Source organism: Caretta caretta, chromosome 7 (assembly GCF_965140235.1).
Source record: "Caretta caretta isolate rCarCar2 chromosome 7, rCarCar1.hap1, whole genome shotgun sequence".
Lineage (NCBI taxonomy): Eukaryota > Metazoa > Chordata > Testudines > Cheloniidae > Caretta > Caretta caretta.
Window position 1 is genome coordinate 76195556 of NC_134212.1, and position 24015 is coordinate 76219570.

Consider the following 24015-nt stretch of genomic DNA (forward strand, 5'->3'; position numbering starts at 1 on the left):
AAAATTTTGCTGTGCTGTAATCTGATACCTGTGTTCTCTGATAGCTATTCTCAGCCTACAGAAAAATCCTTTTAAAAAACCTCTGTCTCCAGGCAAATAGACAGAAAAAGCCTCCAGCTGCTGTTAGCTTAAAAAATCAAACAAACAAAAACCTCTTCAGGTCTGTGAAAAACTTGTGAATTTCCCTGCGGGAGGTTAACTACCCTGCCTTTAGGTAGAGAAAACTCCAGCTCAAAAAAGAAAGATCCCTTTTGTTATGCCTACTGCTCTGTCCCCCCAGGCAGAGACATAGAATTTACAAAACCTTTTAAAATCCTGCTGTGCTTCCAGTTCAAAATAAATCTCAAAATGATCTCAAAATGATCCCACTGCTCTGCCACCATGTCAGGGTTCCTTCCCCACTCTGAACTCTAGGGTACAGACGTGGGGACCTGCATGAAAGACCCCCTAAGCTTTTTCCTACCGGCTTAAGTTAAAAACTTCCCCAAGGTACAAACTTTGCCTTGTCCTTGGACTCTATGCTGCCACAACCAAGCTTGTTAAACAAAGAACAGGGAAAGAGCCCACTTGGAGAAGTCTTCCCCACAAACCCTACACCCCCTCTCTTGGGGAAGGCTTGATAAAAATCTCACCAATTTGTATAGGTGAACACAGACCCAAACCCTTGGATCTTAAGAAGAATGAAAAAGCAGTCACGTTCTTAAAAGAAGAATTTTAATTAAAGAAAAGGTAAAAGAATCACCTCTGTAAAATCAGGATGGTAAATACCTTACAGGGTAATCAGATTCAAAACATAGAGGATCCCTCTAGGCAAAACCTTTAAGTTACAAAAAGACACAAAAACAGGAATATACATTCCATTCAGCACAGCCTATTTTACCAGCCATTAAACAAAAGAAAATCTAATTAATTTCTAGCTAGATTACTTACTAACCTTTTACAGGAGTTCTGAGCTGCATTCCTGATCTGTTCCCAGCAAAAGCATCACACAGACAGACAGACCCTTTGCTTCGTGTGCCCCCCCTCCATCTTTGAAAGTATCTTGTCTCCTCATTGGTCATTTTGGTCAGGTGCCAGCGAGGTTATCTTAGCTTCTTAACCCATTACAGGTGAAAAGGTTTTTTCTGGCCAGGAGGGATTTAAAGGTGGTTACCCTTCCCTTTATAGTTATGACAGTCTGACATAAAGATATACAGGGATTTTCCTCCTGATATTGTTCCAAACACAGGATTCCAAATTTTTATTGAGAAGACAAGGGAATAGTGATGTGTAGCGTTTATTCCAATGAGTTTTTTTTCTCCCACTGGCAGCCACTTGTATAGCTGATCTTTCTCTTTAGCATCCCACCCTCCTTGTTTTAGTGTCTTTTTAACTCTTTCCTCCCAGCTAATCATATATAGTGAAAACAAGAATAAACTTATCAAAGAAAGATTCAAGAGATAGTGAGTAACGGTATTGGAAACAAATGGTTATATTATATAATAAAATCATAACAGGCTTGCTAGAGACTAAACTAAAGAGGTTTCTCACCCAAAACTGTTTCCAGTGTTTTCGACCAAGCCTGGTTGAGATCCCACTTTCATGAAGCAAATCCGATGTCCATTCACTACCTAAGTGAGGGATGCCCATGTCGTCTTTGCCTCCCAAATATAATCGAAGAAATTTTTGAAGTTTACCTCTTCCCTCCCCCCCCCCCCCCGTGGTTTTCTTCTTGTTAAATTCTTTCTGAACTATTTTTTTGTAATCTCTCATTTGCTTTCAGTTCAGACCATTGATAGAACCATTGTGAATGAGAACACTCAATTTACATGTAAACAGATAGATGGATAAACGTACTGTGTCTGACAGAAAACCTATTTTTGCTGGTGACCAACCTCCCGATACAGATTTAAAAAACATGTACTGACTCTTTACATACATTTCACAGTGATATTGGATGACTGATGTGATGCCAGCTTTTGTTTGAGACCTCACATAACGTTCTTAGGTGAACCAGAATGTACATACCAGATTAAGGAAATTCCTATAACCACTCTACACCCCCTTGCCAGTTGGCATTATGAGGTTCTTGCATCACAGTGGTCATGGGCTCCAGTTTCCTGAAATAACTCACCTAAGGGACTGAAAAATGAATTTATTAATAAACTTTTCTGATTTTTTTTGTTGTGATGAGTAAAGTTCTCCTTCCTCCTTGCCCCCCAAAAGCACAGGGCTTGGCCATCACTGTCTGTATGGAGGCCTTTTGTCTCTACATTGACTCCGAGTTAAGTGGCTTTAAAATTGTCTGCAGTGCAGCTGTGCTGTCAGAGGCTCCCATGATGGTCGCTCTCTGCAGAGCCCTCCGTTGGTAGACAGGGACACTGAACAGAACTCATATAAGTTAGTGCTGATTTGCCTTTGAAGAGAAGGTGGCAGAATGTGGTTGGCCTTTCTAGACTCTCTTCGGCTTCAGATCCCGAATTTTATCGTCCGTCTAGAGAATGGCTTCCACTAGATCGGGAGGGACTGGAAGAGCATAGCGCAGTATCATTGTTTCCCCTTCTGTACTTGAGTAGACTTGCCTGTGTTTTTAAAGGGTCTGCTAGTTCATTTTTTTTTAAACTTGTACGTTCTTTGGTAGTTCCAAAAGTGATGACCACTTCAAATAATGAGTGAGATTTCAAACAACTGAAATTTCAAATGGCTATGTGCTCCAGTCTTTCCTTTGTGGAGTGAAATGCATACACATGAAGTCAATGTGAGTGAGAGTTTTGGTTGATCTATAACTCAGATTTTTTACCAGTGGATTTCTTCACATCTGGACTGGAGTCTGCTCAGAAATATGTATATATTCCTGATAGAATTTCACTCTGTTGGAAATGTCATCCTCCAGCTGAATTTTATTATCCCATAGTTGCTGAAACACATACAAAGTGTAGTACAGTGAGTCCTGGCTAACATCTTCACTTTTTCCATATGGTGTGCTAATCTAGAAATTGTGACTGTAGAGGAATTCTATTATTGATTTGGGCAGCAGAGAGTATACACTTAGGAATTCTTAAATTAGTGTGTCTGTCCTGGACGTGACTACTATTCGGAACCAATGAATGTTGGAATGTTTTCTGGTTCTCTTAATATATTAGTTTTCCTTTTTGCAGTGGTCTGGTTATTTATTTTGGAAATTTAATTTATATATATATATTCATTGTGGACAATGCCAAGATTGATTCAGTTGTACTGTTTGGCAATTTTTTTCCAATTGCTGATTGGAATTTTTTCTTGTCAAAACATCTTGCTCAATAAATAAGTACTTTAAAAAATTCTTTTTGTATAAAAAAGTATTCAAACCACTTACTGTAAAGTTGCATTGTTTGAGTTATAAAAATATTGCTATTAGTATAATTGAAAAGAGAGCCATTAAAACCATATGAAATATTACATATTATTAAATAGTAAGACATGAGAGCACAATAGCAAATCACTTACTGAACAATACATAGCCTAATCCTCTACTGGAGTAAATTGATGTTGTTCCTTTGAAGTGAGTGCAGTCACATCAGATGAGGATGTGGCCCAAAGAATTGGAAATTTTTTGCAAGATAACTTGTATTTTTCTGTTAATGTTCAGAGTGCGAACATTTTATAGGCAAGTTGCATGCCACATCAGCTGACTTCAGAAAAATAGGAATTCTAGCACTTTAAAAGGATGCATGAGCTACTAAATCCAATACGCAAAAGATTTTTTTGGACTATAAACTGTTCTAGGGATAAAATTTCTTCTTCAAATTTAAAATAACTAATGAATAGTGAAACAAACTTAAGCAATATATTCTGAATGCAAGCAGAAGTAATTTAGTCTTTAAGCATTCAAAATGAGCCTGATAAAATGTAAAAATATTTTTATACTTGAATGAAGAAAATAGATTTTTTTCATTTAATTTTAAAGCCAAGAAATTGTCACTATGGGCCTGATCAAACTCCCACTGAAGTCAGTGGGGTCATTCTTTTGACTCCAATGGCAGCTGGATGAGGCCACTGAAGTGTGACTTCCTTGATTCCTACTTCCAACCTTTTAGGCTGTCTTGAATCACGAGACATCCACCTCCTGTCCTCACAAACACACAAACCCTCCTCAAAATACCCTTATAATTAACTATACTTTTCAAATGTATTTACTAGGGCATGTGTAAAAAAGATGAATATGATCTAACCAAAAAAGGAACACTAGAAGATACATACAGAATGATGGGGGGAAAGTTGCATTTTAAATTAACTTTATTTTTTTTCTTCTTTTAATAGATTATGGAAGAAACAAACACACAGATTGCTTGGCCATCCAAGCTGAAGATTGGCGCAAAGTCAAAAAAAGGTATATTTGCTTGTTTTACTTTCATATTTTAAAAAGATTGAAATTTTTTTTGTGAAAGACAGCACTGAAGTAACAGCATTTAATTTAATCACAGATGAGGTGATTTCTTATAATATTAGACCCTAAAGCTTTGTTTAATCTTTTTATTTTTCTTGGGTAAGTGTTGATTCTCTACTCATTTGAATTGTGCCCACATATCTATTCAGGGGACACCATCACAGGGCCTAATAACATCAGCCACACTATCAGAGGCTCGTTCACCTGCACATCCACCAATGTGATATATACCATCATGTGCCAGCAATGCCCCTCTGCCATGTACATTGGTCAAACTGGACAGTCTCTACGTAAAAGAATAAATGGACACAAATCAGATGTCAAGAATTATAACATTCATAAACCAGTCGGAGAACACTTCAATCTCTCTGGTCACGCAATCACAGACATGAAGGTCGCTATCTTAAAACAAAAAAACTTCACATCCAGACTCCAGCGAGAAACTGCTGAATTGGAATTCATTTGCAAATTGGATACTATTAATTTAGGCTTAAATAGAGACTGGGAGTGGCTAAGTCATTATGCAAGGTAGCCTGTTTCCTCTTGTTTTTTCCTACCCCCCCCCCCCAGATGTTCTGGTTTAACTTGGATTTAAACTTGGAGAGTGGTCAGTTTGGATGAGCTATTACCAGCAGGAGAGTGAGTTTGTGTGTGTATGGGGGTGGGGGGGATGTGAGAAAACCTGGATTTGTGCAGGAAATAGCCCGACTTGATTATGTAAAGAGTTGTCACTTTGGATGGGCTAGCACCAGCAGGAGAGTGAATTTGTGTGGGGGGGTGGAGGGTGAGAAAACCTGGATTTGTGCTGGAAATGGCCCACCTGATGATCACTTTAGATAAGCTATTACCAGCAGGACAGTGGGGTGGGAGGAGGTATTGTTTCATATTCTCTGTGTATATATAAAGTCTGCTGCAGTTTCCACGGTATGCATCCGATGAAGTGAGCTGTAGCTCACGAAAGCTCATGCTCAAATAAATTGGTTAGTCTCTAAGGTGCCACAAGTACTCCTTTTCTTTTTGCGAATACAGACTAACACGGCTGCTACTCTGAAACCTTGAATTGTCTTGTAAGCTTTAGAAGTTTAGCTGACATTGTGTAGCAATCTATTTTAAATTACAAAGTAGTCTAGAACTCTAAATGTGTTCAAAGCTTTTGACTGGCTGTCAATGTAATCATGGCTATGTCTACAAATTTAGACAAAGTTGTAAAGTCCAAATTAATATAATATAAGCAGTGACTGTTTTTTTATGGAACTGGATACTGATTGTGTTTAAGATCAGTAGTTCAAGGAATCAAACTGTTGTCGGAATGATGAGTGTGTGTGTCACCTGATTTCTTATTGAAGCAATACTTGAATTAAAACTCTTTCACAGTGCTGAGGGTATTTTGGTTGACACTGGTGCACAGATGAAGATAAACATGAGAAAGCCAAGATGGATTGTCCGTAAATCTATTTGAAATGTAAAGGAAATATTTGTCAAAAGGAAGAATAAGAATATCCAGATGGACTTTTTCAGTGTTGCAAACAATTAGTTAAACATAAAATTGCCACCATCAACTGCTTTTTGTGGTTAAGTAGAAGATATCAGAAAATGGAGTTAGGCACTCACATTGGCAAACTTCTTAAAATCTCTGATACATGGTAGACTCTTAAACTTTCATTTCATAAACCAAAATGGTCATATTACCTTAACCTTTTAAACAGGGGAAGAACTCATGAGAGAACGAAAAGGTCTGTTCATAATTGTGCAGGCTCTATTTTTTTACGAGCCAGAGAGACCCAGCCTAAGAGAGTTTTTCCCCTTTCCCCATATGCTGCCTGGAGACAGAAAGCACATCTATGTGTTTAGAAATGCATACTGCTTGAGGAAAGAATAGCTAGATAGAAAGCATAAGGGAGAAATTTATTTAGTGGTAATCAGACAGGTGAGGATCACATAGGTAGGAAAAGAATGCTTACAATCAGTGGTAAAAAGCAAAGTCTCCATGAAGACCTGTTCTCCACCTGGATCCTGCTATAGCCTGAGCTGTAAACAAGAAGGGGGAGAGGGAGTTCTTATAACAGAATTAAAAAAAAAAAGAAAAGTAAAGGGAAAGCAGTACGTGTAATACTGTTTGGATTTTAATAAAATATTTGATATTGGGTCATATCTTATGAAGTCTTTCATGCAAAATTAATTCATATCTGCTTGGATAGCCACACCGTTATGTGGAAATCTGGCTGAAAGCCATAAACAAAGGATAGAGCAATAGCAGTGTATTGAGTTCTGGGTTGTGTTTGGGGTTGTCATGGTTACCAAGCTAACTGCACTGCTGTCCCTTCTTGGGGTGGAGCCCTACAGGTATTATGTATCAGGCCCTTTACCTGTCTGGGTGGAATTCTGCAATTCACCCATTTTCAAACTAGGACCTGGGTACAGTCTCCTGGCTACCAACTGTGACAATTCCATAAGTGTAACGGGTTAGACCCTGCAAGCATTTCTCTTCAGGAGCCTGTAATAGCATACATTTGCAGTGAGACGGAAACAGTTTCTTCAAAACAAAGCCTGATTTATTTTGCCCAACAGGTAGGTTCACAGTGCTTTGAGGAGTTGATTCTAAAATAAGCACACATGCTTCCTTACCTAAGCGTAACCTCTCCATCCACAGACATCTCAGGCATATCAGGCTTATTCTCCATCTCTGAGTTGGGAGGAACATCCTAAGATGCTTCCGCCTTGTCCCTAATCTCTGAATGTTTGACTCTCAGCCTTTTCACTCTCACCTCCTGGCCAGCAACTCTCAGCTTACCCCAAATTCTCCTTTTTCTAAGGTCTGTGAGCTTTTTGAGTTCTTTTTCATCCCAGGCTTAGTAAAGAACAAAACGTCCTTGCTGCCTTGATGGGAGCCAGGTACCGTATATTCTCTCACCAGTTGATGGTCCAGTTATCTTAACTCCGTTGAAGCTGGGTACCTGAGAGGCTGTCATATCTGTGTCATTGCGCCTTTCCTGCATGGCTGCTCAACAACCCCTTTACAGCTTTGATTTAGCTCTCTTCATTCATATAGGGTAATATCACACAATCGAACAGGGAAACAGTCACAGATAATAGCCATACGAAATAATAACATGGGGAACAGTGCTAAGTGTAGGTGACTTGAACATCTTGATTAATGAACTAGGAGAAGAAATAAAATGTACATTAATGAAGTTTGCTTATGACATTAAATTCGAAGTAAGGTTGAATGCCATTGAGAGAAGAGAAATACAAAGGGTCATAGAGATTAGAAACATGAGCAGAAAATAACAATGAAATCTAGCTTGGAAAAATGCGAACTAATACAACTGAGGAAATATAGTCCAAAGCATGCACACATGAGAATGAGAAACTTGGAAAATCTTAATGCCAGAAGAAACGTAGGGTGGTGGTAGATTGCAAATGAGACATTTTTGCAATGTGATACACCATTAAAAATGGTTAGTGTGGGTTTTGGGCTACAGGTTGTGAGCAGCATCAGGGCTAAAGACTTGTATCCTCTGATCAGTCATTGTATACGTGGGAGGTTGTGTACATACACACAAGATAGTACATTACAACAATATGTAGGGAGAGATCGTATCCCTTGTGTTCCTAAATTTTAGATAGGATGGCCCACATTTTAATAGTCCACACTGTTTCCTATCCCATTTACATTTGAATAAACTGCCGATTTGCAGCCACAGCAATTGTTTATGCGGAAAATAATACTGGCAAAGTGTTTGATGTATCTTGACTTCATTTCATAAAATTTAGCAGCTGCAACAGAGAAGGAGAGTGTCATAAATATAAAGGGAAGGGTAAACCCCTTTGAAATCCCTCCTGGCCAGGGGAAAGCTCCTCTCACCTGTAAAGGGTTAAGAAGCTAAAGGTAACCTCGCTGGCACCTGACCAAAATGACCAATGAGGAGACAAGATACTTTCAAAAGCTGGGAGGAGGGAGAGAAACAAAGGGTCTGTGTCTGTCTGTAGTCGTCTTGGCCGGGGATAGACCAGGAATGGAGTCTTAGAACTTTTAGTAAGTAATCTAGCTAGGTATGTGTTAGATTATGATTTCTTTAAATGGCTGAGAAAAGCATTGTGCTGAATAGAATAACTATTTCTGTCTGTGTATCTTTTTTGTAACTTAAGGTTTTGCCTAGAGGGGTTCTCTATGTTTTTGAATCTAATTACCCTGTAAGATATCTAGCATCCTGATTTTACAGGGGGGATTTCTTTATTTCTATTTACTTCTATTTTTTATTAAAAGTCTTCTTGTAAAAAAACTGAATGCTTTTTCATTGTTCTCAGATCCAAGGGTTTGGGTCTGTGGTCACCTATGCAAATTGGTGAGGCTTTTTATCCAACATTTCCCAGGAAAGGGGGGGTGCAAGTGTTGGGAGGATTGTTCTTAAGATCCAAGGGTCTGGGTCTGTAGTCACCTAGGCAAATTGGTGAGGCTTTTTACCAAACCTTGTCCAGGAAGTGGGGTGCAGGGTTTTGGGAAGTATTTTGGGGGGAAAGACGCGTCCAAACAGCTCTTCCCCAGTAACCAGTATTAGTTTGGTGGTGGTAGCGTCCATTCCAAGGACAACGGGGGGAATATTTTGTACCTTGGGGAAGTTTTGACCTAAGCTGGTAAAGATAAGCTTAGGAGGTTTTTTCATGCAGGTCCCCACATCTGTACCCTAGAGTTCAGAGTGGGGGAGGAACCTTGACATGGTGGCATAGTGGTGGGATTAACCTGAAATCATTTTGAGATCCAGTTGAGATTTTTTGAACTAGAAATACAGATTTTAAAAAGGAAATTTTTTTTTCCTTTGGAAAGGAAGTCCAGAAAGCAGCTTTGAAACTGAAAGCAGCTTGGTTTTTCTCTGCTTTGTGGCCAAGCAGAGACAAAAGGGGATTATCTTTGTGAATTGCAGGTTTTCTTTGCCTGGAGGCAGGGTACTTAACTCCTGCAGGGAAATTCACAGTCTTCCAACCCAGAGTTTTTTTTTTTCTTTTCTTCCTAAAAGTAAATAGGGGGGGTGTGCTCTACCCATTTGCCTGGAGACAAAAGTGGCAGGGGTTTTTTTTTTTAGGATTTTGATTTTTTTCTTTTACAAGGAGCACAGGTTTGAAAAGGAATTTTTTTTTCTTTGGGCTGGGTAAGCAGGTTTCCAAGTAGTTGGAGGTTTTTTGCTTTAATTTGGGCCCAGAGCAGAGACAAGGGAATTGTCTTTTTCTGTAGGCTGACAATCACTATCAGAGAATAGGTATTCTATTCCAGCACAGCAAAATTTTACAGCCAAGTTTTGTTTGTTTATTTCTAAACCTTGGGTGTAAAGTTAGTTAAAAACAGAGAGGTTAGAATGGCAAAATCCGCGGCTCGACTACAGCTCGAATTAGCCAAATTTCAGGCTGAGGAAAAACAAAGGGAACATGAAAGACAGATAGAACTCATGCGGCTGAAGAAGGAACAAGAAAGGGAGGCAGAACAACACCAAGCGGCTGCTCACAGGAGAGCTATGGAAGCGAGGGACAAAGAACTGGAGGAGAAGGAAAAAGAGAGGAAGTATGTGGAGGAGATGGAGAAGATAAAGGCTCAGCAGAATATCCCAACAAACCCTAGTAATCCTTCTCCAAGTACCACTTCCCATCCCAGAAAGTTCCCCACCTACAAGGCAGGCGATGATACTGAGGCCTTCCTAGAAAACTTCGAAAGGGCCTGCCTTGGGTACAACATCTCTACTGACCAATACATGGTAGAGCTGAGGCCGCAGCTCAGTGGACCCTTAGCTGAGGTGGCAGCTGAAATGCCTAAAGAACACATGAACAAGTATGAACTGTTTAAATCCAAGGCGAGAGTCAGAATGGGGATAACACCCGAGTAGTCTCGTCGGAGGTTCAGAGCCCTAAGGTGGAAACCAGATGTGTCATTTACCCGACATGCCTACCACATTGTGAAACATTGGGATGCCTGGATATCAGGAGCAAGTGTTGAATCTCCAGTAAATTTGCCCTTCCTAATGCAAATGGAACAATTCTTAGAGGGTGTTCCTGAGGAAATAGAAAGATACATCCTAGATGGGAAACCCAAAACTGTAATTGAGGCAGGAGAGATTGGAGCCAGATGGGTGGAGGTGGCAGAGAAGAAGAAAACTGGTTGCAGTTGGAGCGGAGACCAGAAGGGACCACCCCAGACCACACCCTATTACCGGGGGCCGCCCAAAGCCCCACCTACCTCCCAAAGAACCCTCCAGACCCCTTATCGTCCCACCACCCCGTTCTCCAGCAACCCTCCTCGCCCCAGTGACCCGTCAGCTGGACGATGTTTTAAATGTAACGAGCTGGGGCATGTAAAGGCCAACTGCCCCAAGAACCCCAACAGATTACAGTTCATTGCACCGGAATCACACCAGAGGTCCACAGGCCCAGATACCTCCCAGATACCCTTGGAGCGGAGGGAAACTGTGAGTGTGGGCGGGAAGAAGGTCACCGCGTGGAGGGACACCGGAGCACAAGTGTCAGCTATCCATGCTTCCTTAGTGGACCCCAATTTAATCAACCCAGAGATCCAAGTGACGATTCAACCCTTCAAGTCCAACTCTTTCAATTTGCCTACAGCCAAGTTGCCTGTCCAGTACAAGGGCTGGTCAGGAATGTGGACTTTTGCAGTCTATGATGATTATCCCATCCCCATGCTGTTGGGGGAAGACTTGGCCAAGCATGTGAAGCAGGCCAAAAGGGTGGGAATGGTCACCCGCAGCCAGGCTAAACAAGCCGTGAGGCCTAGCTCTGTTCCGGAAACTTCTATCAGGACCCGGTCAGAGGTGATGGACCTGGACCCCAGGCCAATGTCTGCAACAGCAGTAGTGGATCCAGTCCCAGAGACCCAGACGGAACCAGTCCCAGAACCGGAACCAGCCGAACAACCAACACCAGACCCCGTGTCAGCACTGAATCCAGTACTTGCAACCTCAACACCAGAGGGCCCCACCGAACCTGAACTGGCAGCAGCCGATAACCCTACACAAGAGGCTCAGCCGGAGCCTGAATCCCAACATAGTGCACCAGCGGAGAGCGGTTCACAGTCAACAGAAACAGCTCCATCCCCTATATCGCTTCCAGAGGGACCAAGCCTAGGTCCACAATCCAATGAGGAACTGATGTCCCCAGCATCAAGGGAACAGTTCCAGACCGAACAGGAAGCAGATGAAAGCCTCCAGAGAGCTTGGACGGCGGCACGGAGCAACCCACCGCCTCTCAGCTCTTCTAATCGATCCAGGTTTGTTGTAGAAAGAGGACTTTTATACAAGGAAACTCTTTCTGGTGAACACCAGGAAGACTGGCATCCTCAGAGACAGTTGGTAGTTCCAACTAAATACCGGGCCAAGCTCTTGAGCTTAGCCCATGATCACCCTAGTGGCCATGCTGGGGTGAACAGGACCAAAGACCGTTTGGGGGAATCATTCCACTGGGAGGGAATGGGCAAGGATGTTTCTACCTATGTCCAGTCTTGTGAGGTGTGCCAAAGAGTGGGAAAACCCCAAGACCAGGTCAAAGCCCCTCTCCAGCCACTCCCCATCATTGAAGTTCCATTTCAGCAAGTAGCTGTGGATATTCTGGGTCCTTTTCCGAAAAAGACACCCAGAGGAAAGCAGTACATACTGACTTTCATGGATTTTGCCACCCGATGGCCGGAAGCAGTAGCTCTAAGCAACACCAGGGCTAAAAGTGTGTGCCAGGCACTAGCAGACATTTTTGCCAGGGTAGGTTGGCCCTCCGACATCCTCACAGATGCAGGGACTAATTTCCTGGCGGGAACTATGAAAAACCTTTGGGAAGCTCATGGGGTAAATCACTTGGTTGCCACTCCTTACCACCATCAAACAAATGGCATGGTGGAGAAGTTTAATGGAACTTTGGGGGCCATGATACGTAAATTTGTAAATGAGCACTCCAATGATTGGGACCTAGTGTTGCAGCAGTTGCTCTTTGCCTACAGAGCTGTACCACATCCCAGTTTAGGGTTTTCCCCATTTGAACTTGTATATGGCCGTGAGGTTAAGGGGCCATTGCAGTTGGTGAAGCAGCAATGGGAGGGATTTACACCTTCTCCAGGAACTAACATTCTGGACTTTGTAACCAACCTACAAAACACCCTCCAAACCTCTTTAGCCCTTGCTAAAGAAAACTTACAGGATGCTCAAAAAGAGCAAAAAGCCTGGTATGATAAACATGCCAGAGAGCGTTCCTTCAAAGTAGGAGACCAGGTCATGGTCTTAAGGGCGCTCCAGGCCCATAAAATGGAAGCATCGTGGGAAGGGCCATTCACGGTCCAGGAGCGCCTGGGAGCTGTTAATTATCTCATAGCATTCCCCACCTCCAACCGAAAGCCTAAGGTGTACCATATTAATTCTCTAAAGCCCTTTTATTCCAGAGAATTAAAGGTTTGTCAGTTTACAGCCCAGGGAGGAGACGACGCTGAGTGGCCTGAAGGTGTTTACTACGAAGGGAAATGTGCTGGTGGTGTGGAAGAGGTGAACCTCTCCATGACCCTTGGGCGTATGCAGCGACAGCAGATCCAGGAGCTGTGCACTAGCTACGCGCCAACATTCTCAGCCACCCCAGGACTGACTGAACGGGCATACCACTCCATTGACACAGGTAATGCTCACCCAATTAGGGTCCAACCTTACCGGGTGTCTCCTCAAGCTAAAACTGCTATAGAACGGGAGATCCAGGATATGTTACAGATGGGTGTAATCCGCCCCTCTGAAAGTGCATGGGCATCTCCAGTGGTTCTAGTTCCCAAACCAGATGGGGAAATACGTTTTTGCGTGGACTACCGTAAGCTAAATGCTGTAACTCGCCCAGACAACTACCCAATGCCACGCACAGATGAACTATTAGAGAAACTGGGACGGGCCCAGTTCATCTCTACCTTGGACTTAACCAGTGGGTACTGGCAGGTACCGCTAGATGAATCTGCCAAGGAAAGGTCAGCCTTCATCACACATCTCGGGCTGTATGAATTTAATGTACTCCCTTTCGGGCTGCGAAATGCACCCGCCACTTTCCAAAGACTTGTGGATGGTCTCCTAGCGGGATTAGGAGAATATGCAGTCGCCTACCTTGACGACGTGGCCATATTTTCGGATTCCTGGGCAGACCACCTGGAACATCTACAAAAAGTCCTTGAGCGCATAAGGGAGGCAGGACTAACTGTTAAGGCTAAGAAGTGTCAAATAGGCCTAAACAGAGTGACTTACCTTGGACACCAGGTGGGTCAAGGAACTATCAGCCCCCTACAGGCCAAAGTGGATGCTATCCAAAAGTGGCCTGTCCCAAAGTCAAAGAAACAGGTTCAATCCTTCTTAAGCTTGGCTGGTTATTACAGACGATTTGTACCGCACTACAGCCAAATCGCTGCCCCACTGACAGACCTAACCAAAATGAAACAGCCAAATGCTGTTCAGTGGACCGGAAAGTGTCAGAAGGCCTTTAACAAGCTTAAAGCGACACTCATGTCTGACCCTGTACTAAGGGCCCCAGACTTTGACAAACCGTTCCTAGTAACCACAGATGCGTCCGAGCGTGGTGTGGGAGCAGTTTTAATGCAGAAAGGACCTGATCAAGAATTCCACCCTGTAGTGTTTCTCAGCAAAAAACTGTCTGAGAGGGAAAGCAACTGGTCAGTCACTGAAAAAGAATGTTACGCCATTGTCTACGCTCTGGAAAAGCTACGCCCATATGTTTGGGACGGCGTTTCCACCTGCAAACCGACCATGCTGCACTGAAGTGGCTTCACACCGTCAAGGAAACTAACAAAAAACTTCTTCGGTGGAGTTTAGCTCTCCAAGATTTTGATTTCGACGTCCAACACATCTCAGGAGCTTCTAACAAAGTGGCTGATGCACTCTCCCGTGAAAGTTTCCCAGAATCAACTGGTTAAAATCGTCCTTGAGATGTGGAAAATATTGTTAGTCTTTATGTACTTGGTAGTATATTTAGAGATGCATGTGTCTGTTTTTCCTAGAGCTCCAGGAAGAAATCCCAGCCAGTGTTTCACCCTAGCTGAGATTTGGGGGGCATGTCATAAATATAAAGGGAAGGGTAAACCCCTTTGAAATCCCTCCTGGCCAGGGGAAAGCTCCTCTCACCTGTAAAGGGTTAAGAAGCTAAAGGTAACCTCGCTGGCACCTGACCAAAATGACCAATGAGGAGACAAGATACTTTCAAAAGCTGGGAGGAGGGAGAGAAACAAAGGGTCTGTGTCTGTCTGTAGTCGTCTTGGCCGGGGATAGACCAGGAATGGAGTCTTAGAACTTTTAGTAAGTAATCTAGCTAGGTATGTGTTAGATTATGATTTCTTTAAATGGCTGAGAAAAGCATTGTGCTGAATAGAATAACTATTTCTGTCTGTGTATCTTTTTTGTAACTTAAGGTTTTGCCTAGAGGGGTTCTCTATGTTTTTGAATCTAATTACCCTGTAAGATATCTAGCATCCTGATTTTACAGGGGGGATTTCTTTATTTCTATTTACTTCTATTTTTTATTAAAAGTCTTCTTGTAAAAAAACTGAATGCTTTTTCATTGTTCTCAGATCCAAGGGTTTGGGTCTGTGGTCACCTATGCAAATTGGTGAGGCTTTTTATCCAACATTTCCCAGGAAAGGGGGGGTGCAAGTGTTGGGAGGATTGTTCATTGTTCTTAAGATCCAAGGGTCTGGGTCTGTAGTCACCTAGGCAAATTGGTGAGGCTTTTTACCAAACCTTGTCCAGGAAGTGGGGTGCAGGGTTTTGGGAAGTATTTTGGGGGGAAAGACGCGTCCAAACAGCTCTTCCCCAGTAACCAGTATTAGTTTGGTGGTGGTAGCGTCCATTCCAAGGACAACGGGGGGAATATTTTGTACCTTGGGGAAGTTTTGACCTAAGCTGGTAAAGATAAGCTTAGGAGGTTTTTTTCATGCAGGTCCCCACATCTGTACCCTAGAGTTCAGAGTGGGGGAGGAACCTTGACAGAGAGTCAGCACAGTGTACCCAGCCAACTGTCTGTGAACGGACTCAATGTTCTGAGACCTGACTGTAGCCCATCTTCTTGACTGGGAAATGAGTACCTAATTAGCAGTCACTTTGTTGGGGAGGAACAGAAGTAAGGCTTATAGAAAAGAATTGTTGATCCACCGACTGACAGGCAGAAAACTTTTAGTACTTTGAATGGAGATAAATGTGGTTCAGGGCATCTTATGCTCTAAATCCTAGGACGATGTTTCACCATCACCAAATTAGTAACTTTTACTAGTAAAGATGGCCTGAAATTTTGGTAGGCTAGTACTTGGTGGATGTATTTTGTGGCCTTTTGTTAGTGATCTTAAAAAAAAAAACCCTATAATCAGGAAAACATCCTAATTCCTTATTGAATGTTCATATATTGTGTGCTTTTCAATCTAGCATGAAAACAATTTATGGTTTACGACAGTATTTTTTCACTAATGTTGTATCATCTGGCTTTTATGATCAGCAGTTATTAATGCTTTTCCAGGAGTGACTGGTTGTATATTGTCTTGTTAATATATTAGACATGAGCATTAAAACTTGTCATGCAAAGTGTACATAATAGGATGCATCGTGATTCAGTAGATAGGGCATGGCAGTAGGAGTCAGGAGACCCAGTTATATTTTCTGGTACTGCAGGAAAATTGTGATGTGGGATAAACCAATGCACAAAGGTTAAGTGATCTGAAAAAGGGTAAGTCACTTAACCTCTTTCTTCTTAGGCTGTGAAATGATGATAAAGCTTTGCGATCCATGGTCAGAAAGTGCTACATATGAGATGATTATTACTAAGGATGGTAATTTAATAATACATGACAGCAAACTTGATATACACCCCCCTAAATAGTTGATTCACAGAATATTTTACTTTTGGACCTTCCATCTGTTTAGAATGTAAGGAACTACTGAAGATCCTGTTTTTAGCAATTTTGTTAAAATATCCTGTATGACTTCACAAAAGCCAGAATTCACAAGTTAATTACTGACTCTCAACTGTTCTATAAAGATCAAAACAGAGGAATTTCCTGCTCTAACAAGTAACAGATGCTTTAGTGTGTGTTGTTATGAAGAGGAGCTGAGGATAAAACATTTTGAAATGCATGTGTTTGTTTGTTTTCCAAACAAATATAAATTTTCCAAACATTAAAATAAGTTTTGAGGGAAACCATGTGTTCAGATTTTGTCACGTAAAAGTAGTTATTTGTAAGTTTTTGAGAGAGAATGAGAAATGAGTGACAGACATTCATAATGATAGGATGCTGCATAGTCCCTCACTACTAGGGGATATAATGGGCAGAATTTTTTCTTGTATATTCATATGTTCTATTTGCACATTTTTGGGGATAGTGAATGATAGAGGTAGAATCTGATGTATTCTTGAACATTGTTTTGTCTAAGTCAAGGAAGCTAAAAATGTGCTCTTGTACTTAAGACCAAGTTACTTTTCTTGAAGCAGGTATTTCACAAGTTTCAGGTTTTTATTAATTGCGTGATTAAAGATCTGTGAAGGTATGACTGCTTTCCCTGCCTTCGTTAATGCGGTGGTATTCTGTAGAAGTGCCCTTTTTTTTTTTTTTTTTTTAAAAGAAGTCCATTCTTGGATTCAGCAGTGCCACTCAGGTTGGGACTCTAAATCCTGAGTGGTAATAACTTAATTTATATACATAATATGGGATTTCACCCACGCTCTTAACGCTTCTCTTTACTTTTTCATTCCCCTAATTCTTTTGTGACTTTATTTGTATCTGAACAAATCCTGCACTCATAAAGAAACAGTAATGTGATTGGTGGGTTGTGGGGTTTTTTTGTTTTTTTTTTAAAGTCTAAGCACTTATGGGACAATTTGATCATTCCAAGTCTCATGACTTTTTCAAGACTGGCAATTTCACCCCAGCTTTGTGGTCCTTTGTGACACAGGAACACCAAAGCTTCTTTTCTGAGTGTGACTTTTGCAAGAGCCTTGAAGAAGAGTACATGCAGTAGGGCTTGGGCATCTAAAGCTCTGACCTGGTGAGACTAGTCAATCAGCAGGGAGAAATGAGGGTGGAGGAAGATGCCTCTTACTAAGGAGTCAAGGGGCAGGTAACAGTGAGCCAGTGGGAAAAAGTGATGAGAGAAAGTGGGGGAGTATGGGGAGAGTCAGGGTGCAGGGAGGGATCTGAGTACTCCTCACTCCCCTAACTGCTATGCCAGCTCATCAGTTACTCTCTCCCACTGACCATATTACTGCCAGCTCCCTCTCTCCAGTCTTGCCCTGCCCCAGCTCATCCCACTGCCCAGAGCTCTTGCTGATCACCAAAGACCCTACTTTCAGTTCAGCCTTCTAACCGTGTTCCCCTACCCTAGCGGTTACTTAAGAGAGGAAAGTGGATTTCTAAACCTTCTATCCAATAGGGAGACCAGCCTCCATTTTTGTGTTTACATCGTGTGAATATAAACTTTCAAAGTTGAAGTCCCAAGTTGAGGCAAGAACTTCCCATAATGGCCCCAAAAGATTATTTAATCTAATACCATGACTTTTGCCAGAGGATATCACCATGATTTGAATTGTTGGAACTGGCACTCTTACTGATGTGCACACAAACTTCCATTAATGTTAGAGGGAGTTGCCTGTGTGTCAGCAGCAGAAAATAGACTTTTTGAGTGTTTCCACTTTTTTATGGTCATTTAAATTCCTTTGTTCAAAATCCATTAAGTAGGCAAATTGTGATTTTAGTTGGATTCTTGTAATTCAAGCACACTACTGTTTCATCCGTGCTGCCAAATTTGCAAGAGAATTTGAAATTGTGTAAAGTTCTTCTCCTCATTATGAGATTCATAATTAAGAGCACACTTCCATAACTTCAAAATAATGAAAAAGTAATTTTATACATCCTTAAGAATGCTTTGTGAATGTAATTGTGAAGAGTGATATGAGTTGTTGATTTATATTTAATTCTAGGATAAGATTTTTCAAAAGCACCCATATCCTATTTTCAAAAGTGACTGAGGCACTTTGGAGCCTAAGTTCCAAGACTTTCAGTGACACTTGGGATTCTAAGTGCCCAAATCACTTTTGAAAATGAGACTTAGGTATTGTCTGCATGGTATGGGTATGAATTTACAGTGCACCAACTCGCCATGCGGTAACGTCCTGTGTGGACACTGCTGCAGTGTACTGAAATTCCCAGAGTTCAGCTTTAGCTCACAACTATTTGAAAGCGTAGTACATCAAGCTGCACACTAGTATTTTTAGCATGCTGTAGCAGTATTCATGGGGTATGTTGCTGTGTGGCAGACTGGTGTGGTATAAATTCAAACCTGGCTTGCCACTCAGTAACTATCCATATAGATGAACCCTTAGGCTCCTAAATCACTGAAGTGGGTTTGAAAATGTTACTCCTAGTCTTTTTTTTTCTCCCTTATTTGGTGAATATTTTCTTACCATTTCCCCCTTGCCCCCCTACACTTTTCTTTCACACAGTGGTGGTGGTTGTTCCCTGGTAGCTCCTACCACTGGCATCTCCCCTACGCGGTGTGTGAGGTCATGCTGTGTGGAGGACGTTGTTTTCAGTGTTGAGCAGGATGGAGCAGCTGATGCTTGGCAGTCTGGATCTGGCTTTCAAGGGGGCCCTTGCTGCCTCAGGGCCCCCTGCGATTGCAAGAGTTGCATGTACCTAACACCTCCACTTTTTCTACAGATCTCAGTCTCTAGTTTTTCTTTAGCTTCAGATTATACACACACTCATCTTTCTTCTGTTTAGCTTGCCATGGCTTCTTTTCTCAGTCTGTATCTGCCTTCTCGCCGCCTCCTGTTTCATTCCCCTCCATCCTTTAATTTGAGATCTTCCCCATTTTTCCAAACCTTTTATGCTGCCATTTATTTTTTTAAAAAAAATCTTGACAAATGTTTCTGGTCCTCTTTCTGTGTCTTATTTCCCCTACCTGTTCTCATTTCTGCCTATTCCCCCACTTATTTTCTCTACTGAAGTCTTCACTCTCTAGAAGTGAGTGAGTCCCAAACTCCACCACTTCCATTAGCATTCTAAGCAGGGAGCCAAAGTACTAAATACATCTTGTGATTGAACTTCCCTCCAAGCACAAGTGTAGTTCAGGAAAGCTTGCACTATTACAGCTTGAGCTGTGTATGTTTAATGGATAAACAACTAATTTGTTAACCCGGGCACAGTTGTCAATCCAGCAGTTAATGAAAAATTCATGTAAAAAGAAAGTGAAGTAAAACAAAAATGCCCTCTCTTCTCACCACCACCAGTGTTGTTCTCTTTTCCGAACAGGAAAAGAATTAAGGAAGACTCATATGACCCTAAATCCAATGTACGTAAAGAACTGCTGCTGCCATGTTTCTGTGAAGAAAGGGGCAGGCCTTGGGTAGTTATTTGTGGAGGGATATAGTAAATATAACGTGGATTTCTACCCTAAGAATATTAGAAGGTTTCTGCAAACTTGTATACCCTAGTGCAGCGGTTCTCAACCTTTTTCTTTCTGAGGCCCACTGAACAGGCTATAAAAACTCCATGGCCCAGCTGGGCCACAACTGTTTTTCTGCATATAAAAGTCAGGGCCAGCATTAAGGGGTAGCAAGCAGGGCAATTGCCTGGGCCCCCACACCACAGGGGGCCCCACAAAGCTAATTTGCTCCAGGGTTCGACATCAGCCCTGGATGGTCGTGCTCAGGGGCTTGGGCTGCAGTCCTGCACAGTGGGGCTTCAGCTTTCTTCCCTACGTAGTTACTCTAGGCATGCTTGGTGTTAGACTAGCACCTGAAACCTGCTCGGCTCTGGTTGAGACCCATTGCCCTAGTGCATAGGCAGAGGAGATGTCAGGAAAGAAGCACTCACAAGAAGTAGTATGTCTGATGAAGTAAAGTATTGGAGGAGTACATGAGGAGGAAGAGAGAGGACCTAAAATGATGGTGAAACACTGGAATGCGTTACCTAGGGAGGTGGTAGAATCTCCTTCCTTAGAGGTTTTTAAGGTCAGGCTTGACAGAGCCCTGGCTGGGATGATTTAACTGGGAATTGGTCCTGCTTTGAGCAGGGGGTTGGACTAGATGACCTTCTGGGGTCCCTTCCAACCCTGATATTCTATGATATTCTATGATTCTATGATTCTATGAAAATACAATTGCACTGATGGTATAAGTGAGGGAAATGAATCACTGTGGGTTAACAATGCTGGCATTCCTATCCCTGCAGTTGTTTGAATTTTAGTAGATTATTTTTTTTCTTCATTCAGGGCCTAAATCTTAGATACTGTAGGGAGAGCTCTTAGACAGCTGACTAGCCTGATGATTTCATTCTGTGGTTATATTGATTAAAGGTCACGTAGGGAAGACCCAGACCAAATATAGTATGGCCATTTTTGTTGCTGACTTGATTTTGATCTGTTAAGAGGTATAGTAGCAACTCTAGCCAAGTTAAGAAAAATACTACTGCCATTATTAGCTGTACAGAACAGGATTCGATTGGTTATTGCCCTGACAATAGCAAGCACAGACATTTCTTCTTCTTGCTTATGCACAGAACAGATTAATTCAACATCATTTATGCCCTGATGTCCCCAAAAAGTCAGGTGAGCAGGCCCTTGGCTTTTCAAGGAAAAATTCATATTAAAATGCAGGAAAGTTCTTTCATCATAGAAGAAGCAATACACTGTAAAATTAAAGTCTGATTTGCATGAAACTTGATAAGTTAGAATTTAGAATGAATGCAGGGAATAGGGTTTGTTTGAATTCTGTAACCCTTAAATTCAAATATTGAACGAGAACTTCTCATCTGAGTTATTCCAAAGAGATTTTTTTATACATATGCAAACATCTGAATGCATATGAGTGAATTGACCATCTGCTGTTGTGATATAATTTTCAAATATAGCTGAACTCTAATTTAATGTAGTTCAGAAAAGTTCTCCTAGGTATTTTTTCCTAATAAGTACTTAATCATTTTTTCAATCACTGTATGTAAAAAGAGAGACTGTAAACAACAAGGAATTTTCAATTATATCAAAACTGGTGATTTTTAATATTTTTGATATTCTGTTTGTAATGAAGTTTCATATATAAAAGCCTGGCTTCCATAACAGCAGTTTAGCATGATAGCTTGGCCAGTTTTTAAATGTCACATGTGCAAACACCTCTTAACTTACTCACGTGTTCCACTAACAAATTACATCATTTCTTAAAAGAAAAAAATGCATCCCTTCTCATTATGCAATATAGGGTTTTTTTAGTGAGTAACTGGAGCGAATCTCAACTTCCCTCAGAACTGACTCGGAAAAGAGCCAACAACTGATTCACCAACTCTACTTTCTGCTGCGTATTCCTTGGTTCCTCTTTCAAAGTATGGACCAGCCAAACTCTGCTGAGACCTAATGGGTTCACAACAAAAGGTGTCTGGCGATAGTTCTATTTTTAAAAAATTAGATAAACAGGACTGTGAGGTGGCAACAGATGTGTAGGAAAATTTTGCCACAATGAGAAATGTCTCTAGGGAATATTTAAGTAGTCTGGGACCCTAACATTATACAAACATCTGTGTCCAGTTTTTAACACTGCAAATCTCTTGGTATCAATGAGATTTACTGTTTATAATAAGAATGATTCTGATAAATACAAATCACAGAGAAAAAAACTTTTTTCTGTGGTCATTGGGAAAACTTTTATTTAAAAAGAAGGTACCTCAGTACTCCGTGGTTAATTTTAAAAGTTCCATACCTGCCTTGATCAGATCACTAGGCTATTTATTGCTTTAAAGAGAAGGCAAATTGCCTCAGTTTGCTGTTCCTCTCCTCCTCTCCCCAATAATTTTCTGTTTCACATCCCTGGAGATTCTCATCTGTTGGGGAAACCCAGTTACAACACGATAGTTCCCTGGCAATTAAACATGATCTGATCCTCCTTTGTGTAGGGGACTGAACTGCATTTCAGTCATGTGAGGGCATTATCATTTTACAGCTGGGAGCCCCAACGTGGTGGCGGTTTGAAGAGTATAATAGTAGAAAAAAGATACAAGAAAATATACTAAAATTGAAGATTATTTTCCAATTAAAGACTCAGTTGTACTATGTAATTGGAAACTGGGTGAAAATATTTGTAAAACAACTTTCCAATTTTTATGCTGTTCTAAGATTAAAAGTTTACTTTTTTTTTCAAAAGGGGGTGAAAAGGAGTTAGCATGGTCTATTTATAGCTAAATTTAACACTGATTACTTGCAGATCACTTCTTCATGCATTGTACAGAACATACAATATGCAATGCATTTATAGGTTTCAGAGTAGCAGCCGTGTTAGTCTGTATTCGCAAAAAGAAAAGGAGTACTTGTGGCACCTTAGAGACTAACAAATTTATTTGAGCATAAGCTTTTGTGAGCTACAGCTCACTTCATCGGATGCATTCAGTGGAAAATACAGTGAGGAGATTTATATACATAGAGAACACGAAACAATGGGTGTTACCATACACACTGTAACCAGAGTGATCACTTAAGGTGAGCTATTACCAGCAGGAGAGCGGGGGGGAGGGCTTTTTGTAGTGATAATCAAGGTGGGCCCTTCGGGAAGTAGTCTGAATGTTGAACTGGGATACACCCCTGTCAAGGTTCCTTCCCCACCCTGAACTCTAGGCTACAGATGTGGGTACCTGCATGAAAACCCCCCAAGCTTACTTTTTACCAGCTTAGGTTAAAACTTCCCCAAGGTACAGACTATTTTACTCTTTGCCCTTGGACTTCCACTGCCACCACCAAACGTTTATCTGGGTTTATTGGGAAAACATTGTTTGGAAACGTCTTTCCCCCCAAAATCCTCCCAACCTTTGCACCCCACTCATGGGGAAGGTTTGGTAAAAATCTTCACCAATTTGCATAGGTGACCACAGACCCAAACCCTTAGATCTTAGAACAATGAAAAAAGCATTCAGTTCTTGAAAAGAAAATGTTTAATAGAAGAAACAGTAAAAAGAATCACCTCTGTAAAATCAGGCTGGTAAATACCTTACAGGGTAATTAGATTCAAAACGTAGAGAATCCCTCTAGGCAAAACCTTAAGTTACAAAAAGACACACAGACAGGAATATTCATTCTATTCAGCACAACTTAATTTCTCAGCCATTTAAAGAAATCATCATCTAACGCATATCTAGCTAGATTACTTACTATGTTCTAAGACTCCATTCCTGTTCTGTCCCCGGTAAAAGCCTCACACAGACAGATCCAGACCCTTTGTTTTTCTCCCTCCTCCCAACTTTTGAAAGTATCTTGTCTCCTCATTGGTCAGGTGCCAGCAAGGTTATCCCAGCTTCTTAACCCTTTACAGGTGAAAGGATTTTTCCTCTGGCCAGGAGGGATTTTAAAGGTGTTTACCCTTCCCTTTATATTTGACAACACCTGGAAGGGGAACGGAACTGTTAACTGGCCCAGCTGGAGAGCTGGGGCCAGAAAGGGTGAAGAGTCTCTACGGAGGAAGCCCTGGGAACCCAGCCCCATATCGGAGTCGAGGAACTATTTGAAGGCTAACCCAGAAGGGGTTGTGGGACTCTCTAGAGACCGAGTCTGGGGAGGGCTGCAAAGATACCA

At 41.6% G+C, this 24015-nt stretch overlaps 1 protein-coding gene across 1 annotated transcript in view; it reads left to right on the plus strand.

Annotated features, from left to right (window-relative positions):
* The window catches only part of BICC1 (BicC family RNA binding protein 1), a 246379-nt gene that overhangs the window by 119106 nt on the left and 103258 nt on the right, over nt 1-24015 (plus strand). The window contains exon 3 of the mRNA XM_048856281.2: nt 4279-4348. Within this exon, the coding sequence (XP_048712238.1) occupies nt 4279-4348 (70 nt within the window). The remainder of the gene's footprint in view (nt 1-4278; nt 4349-24015) is intronic.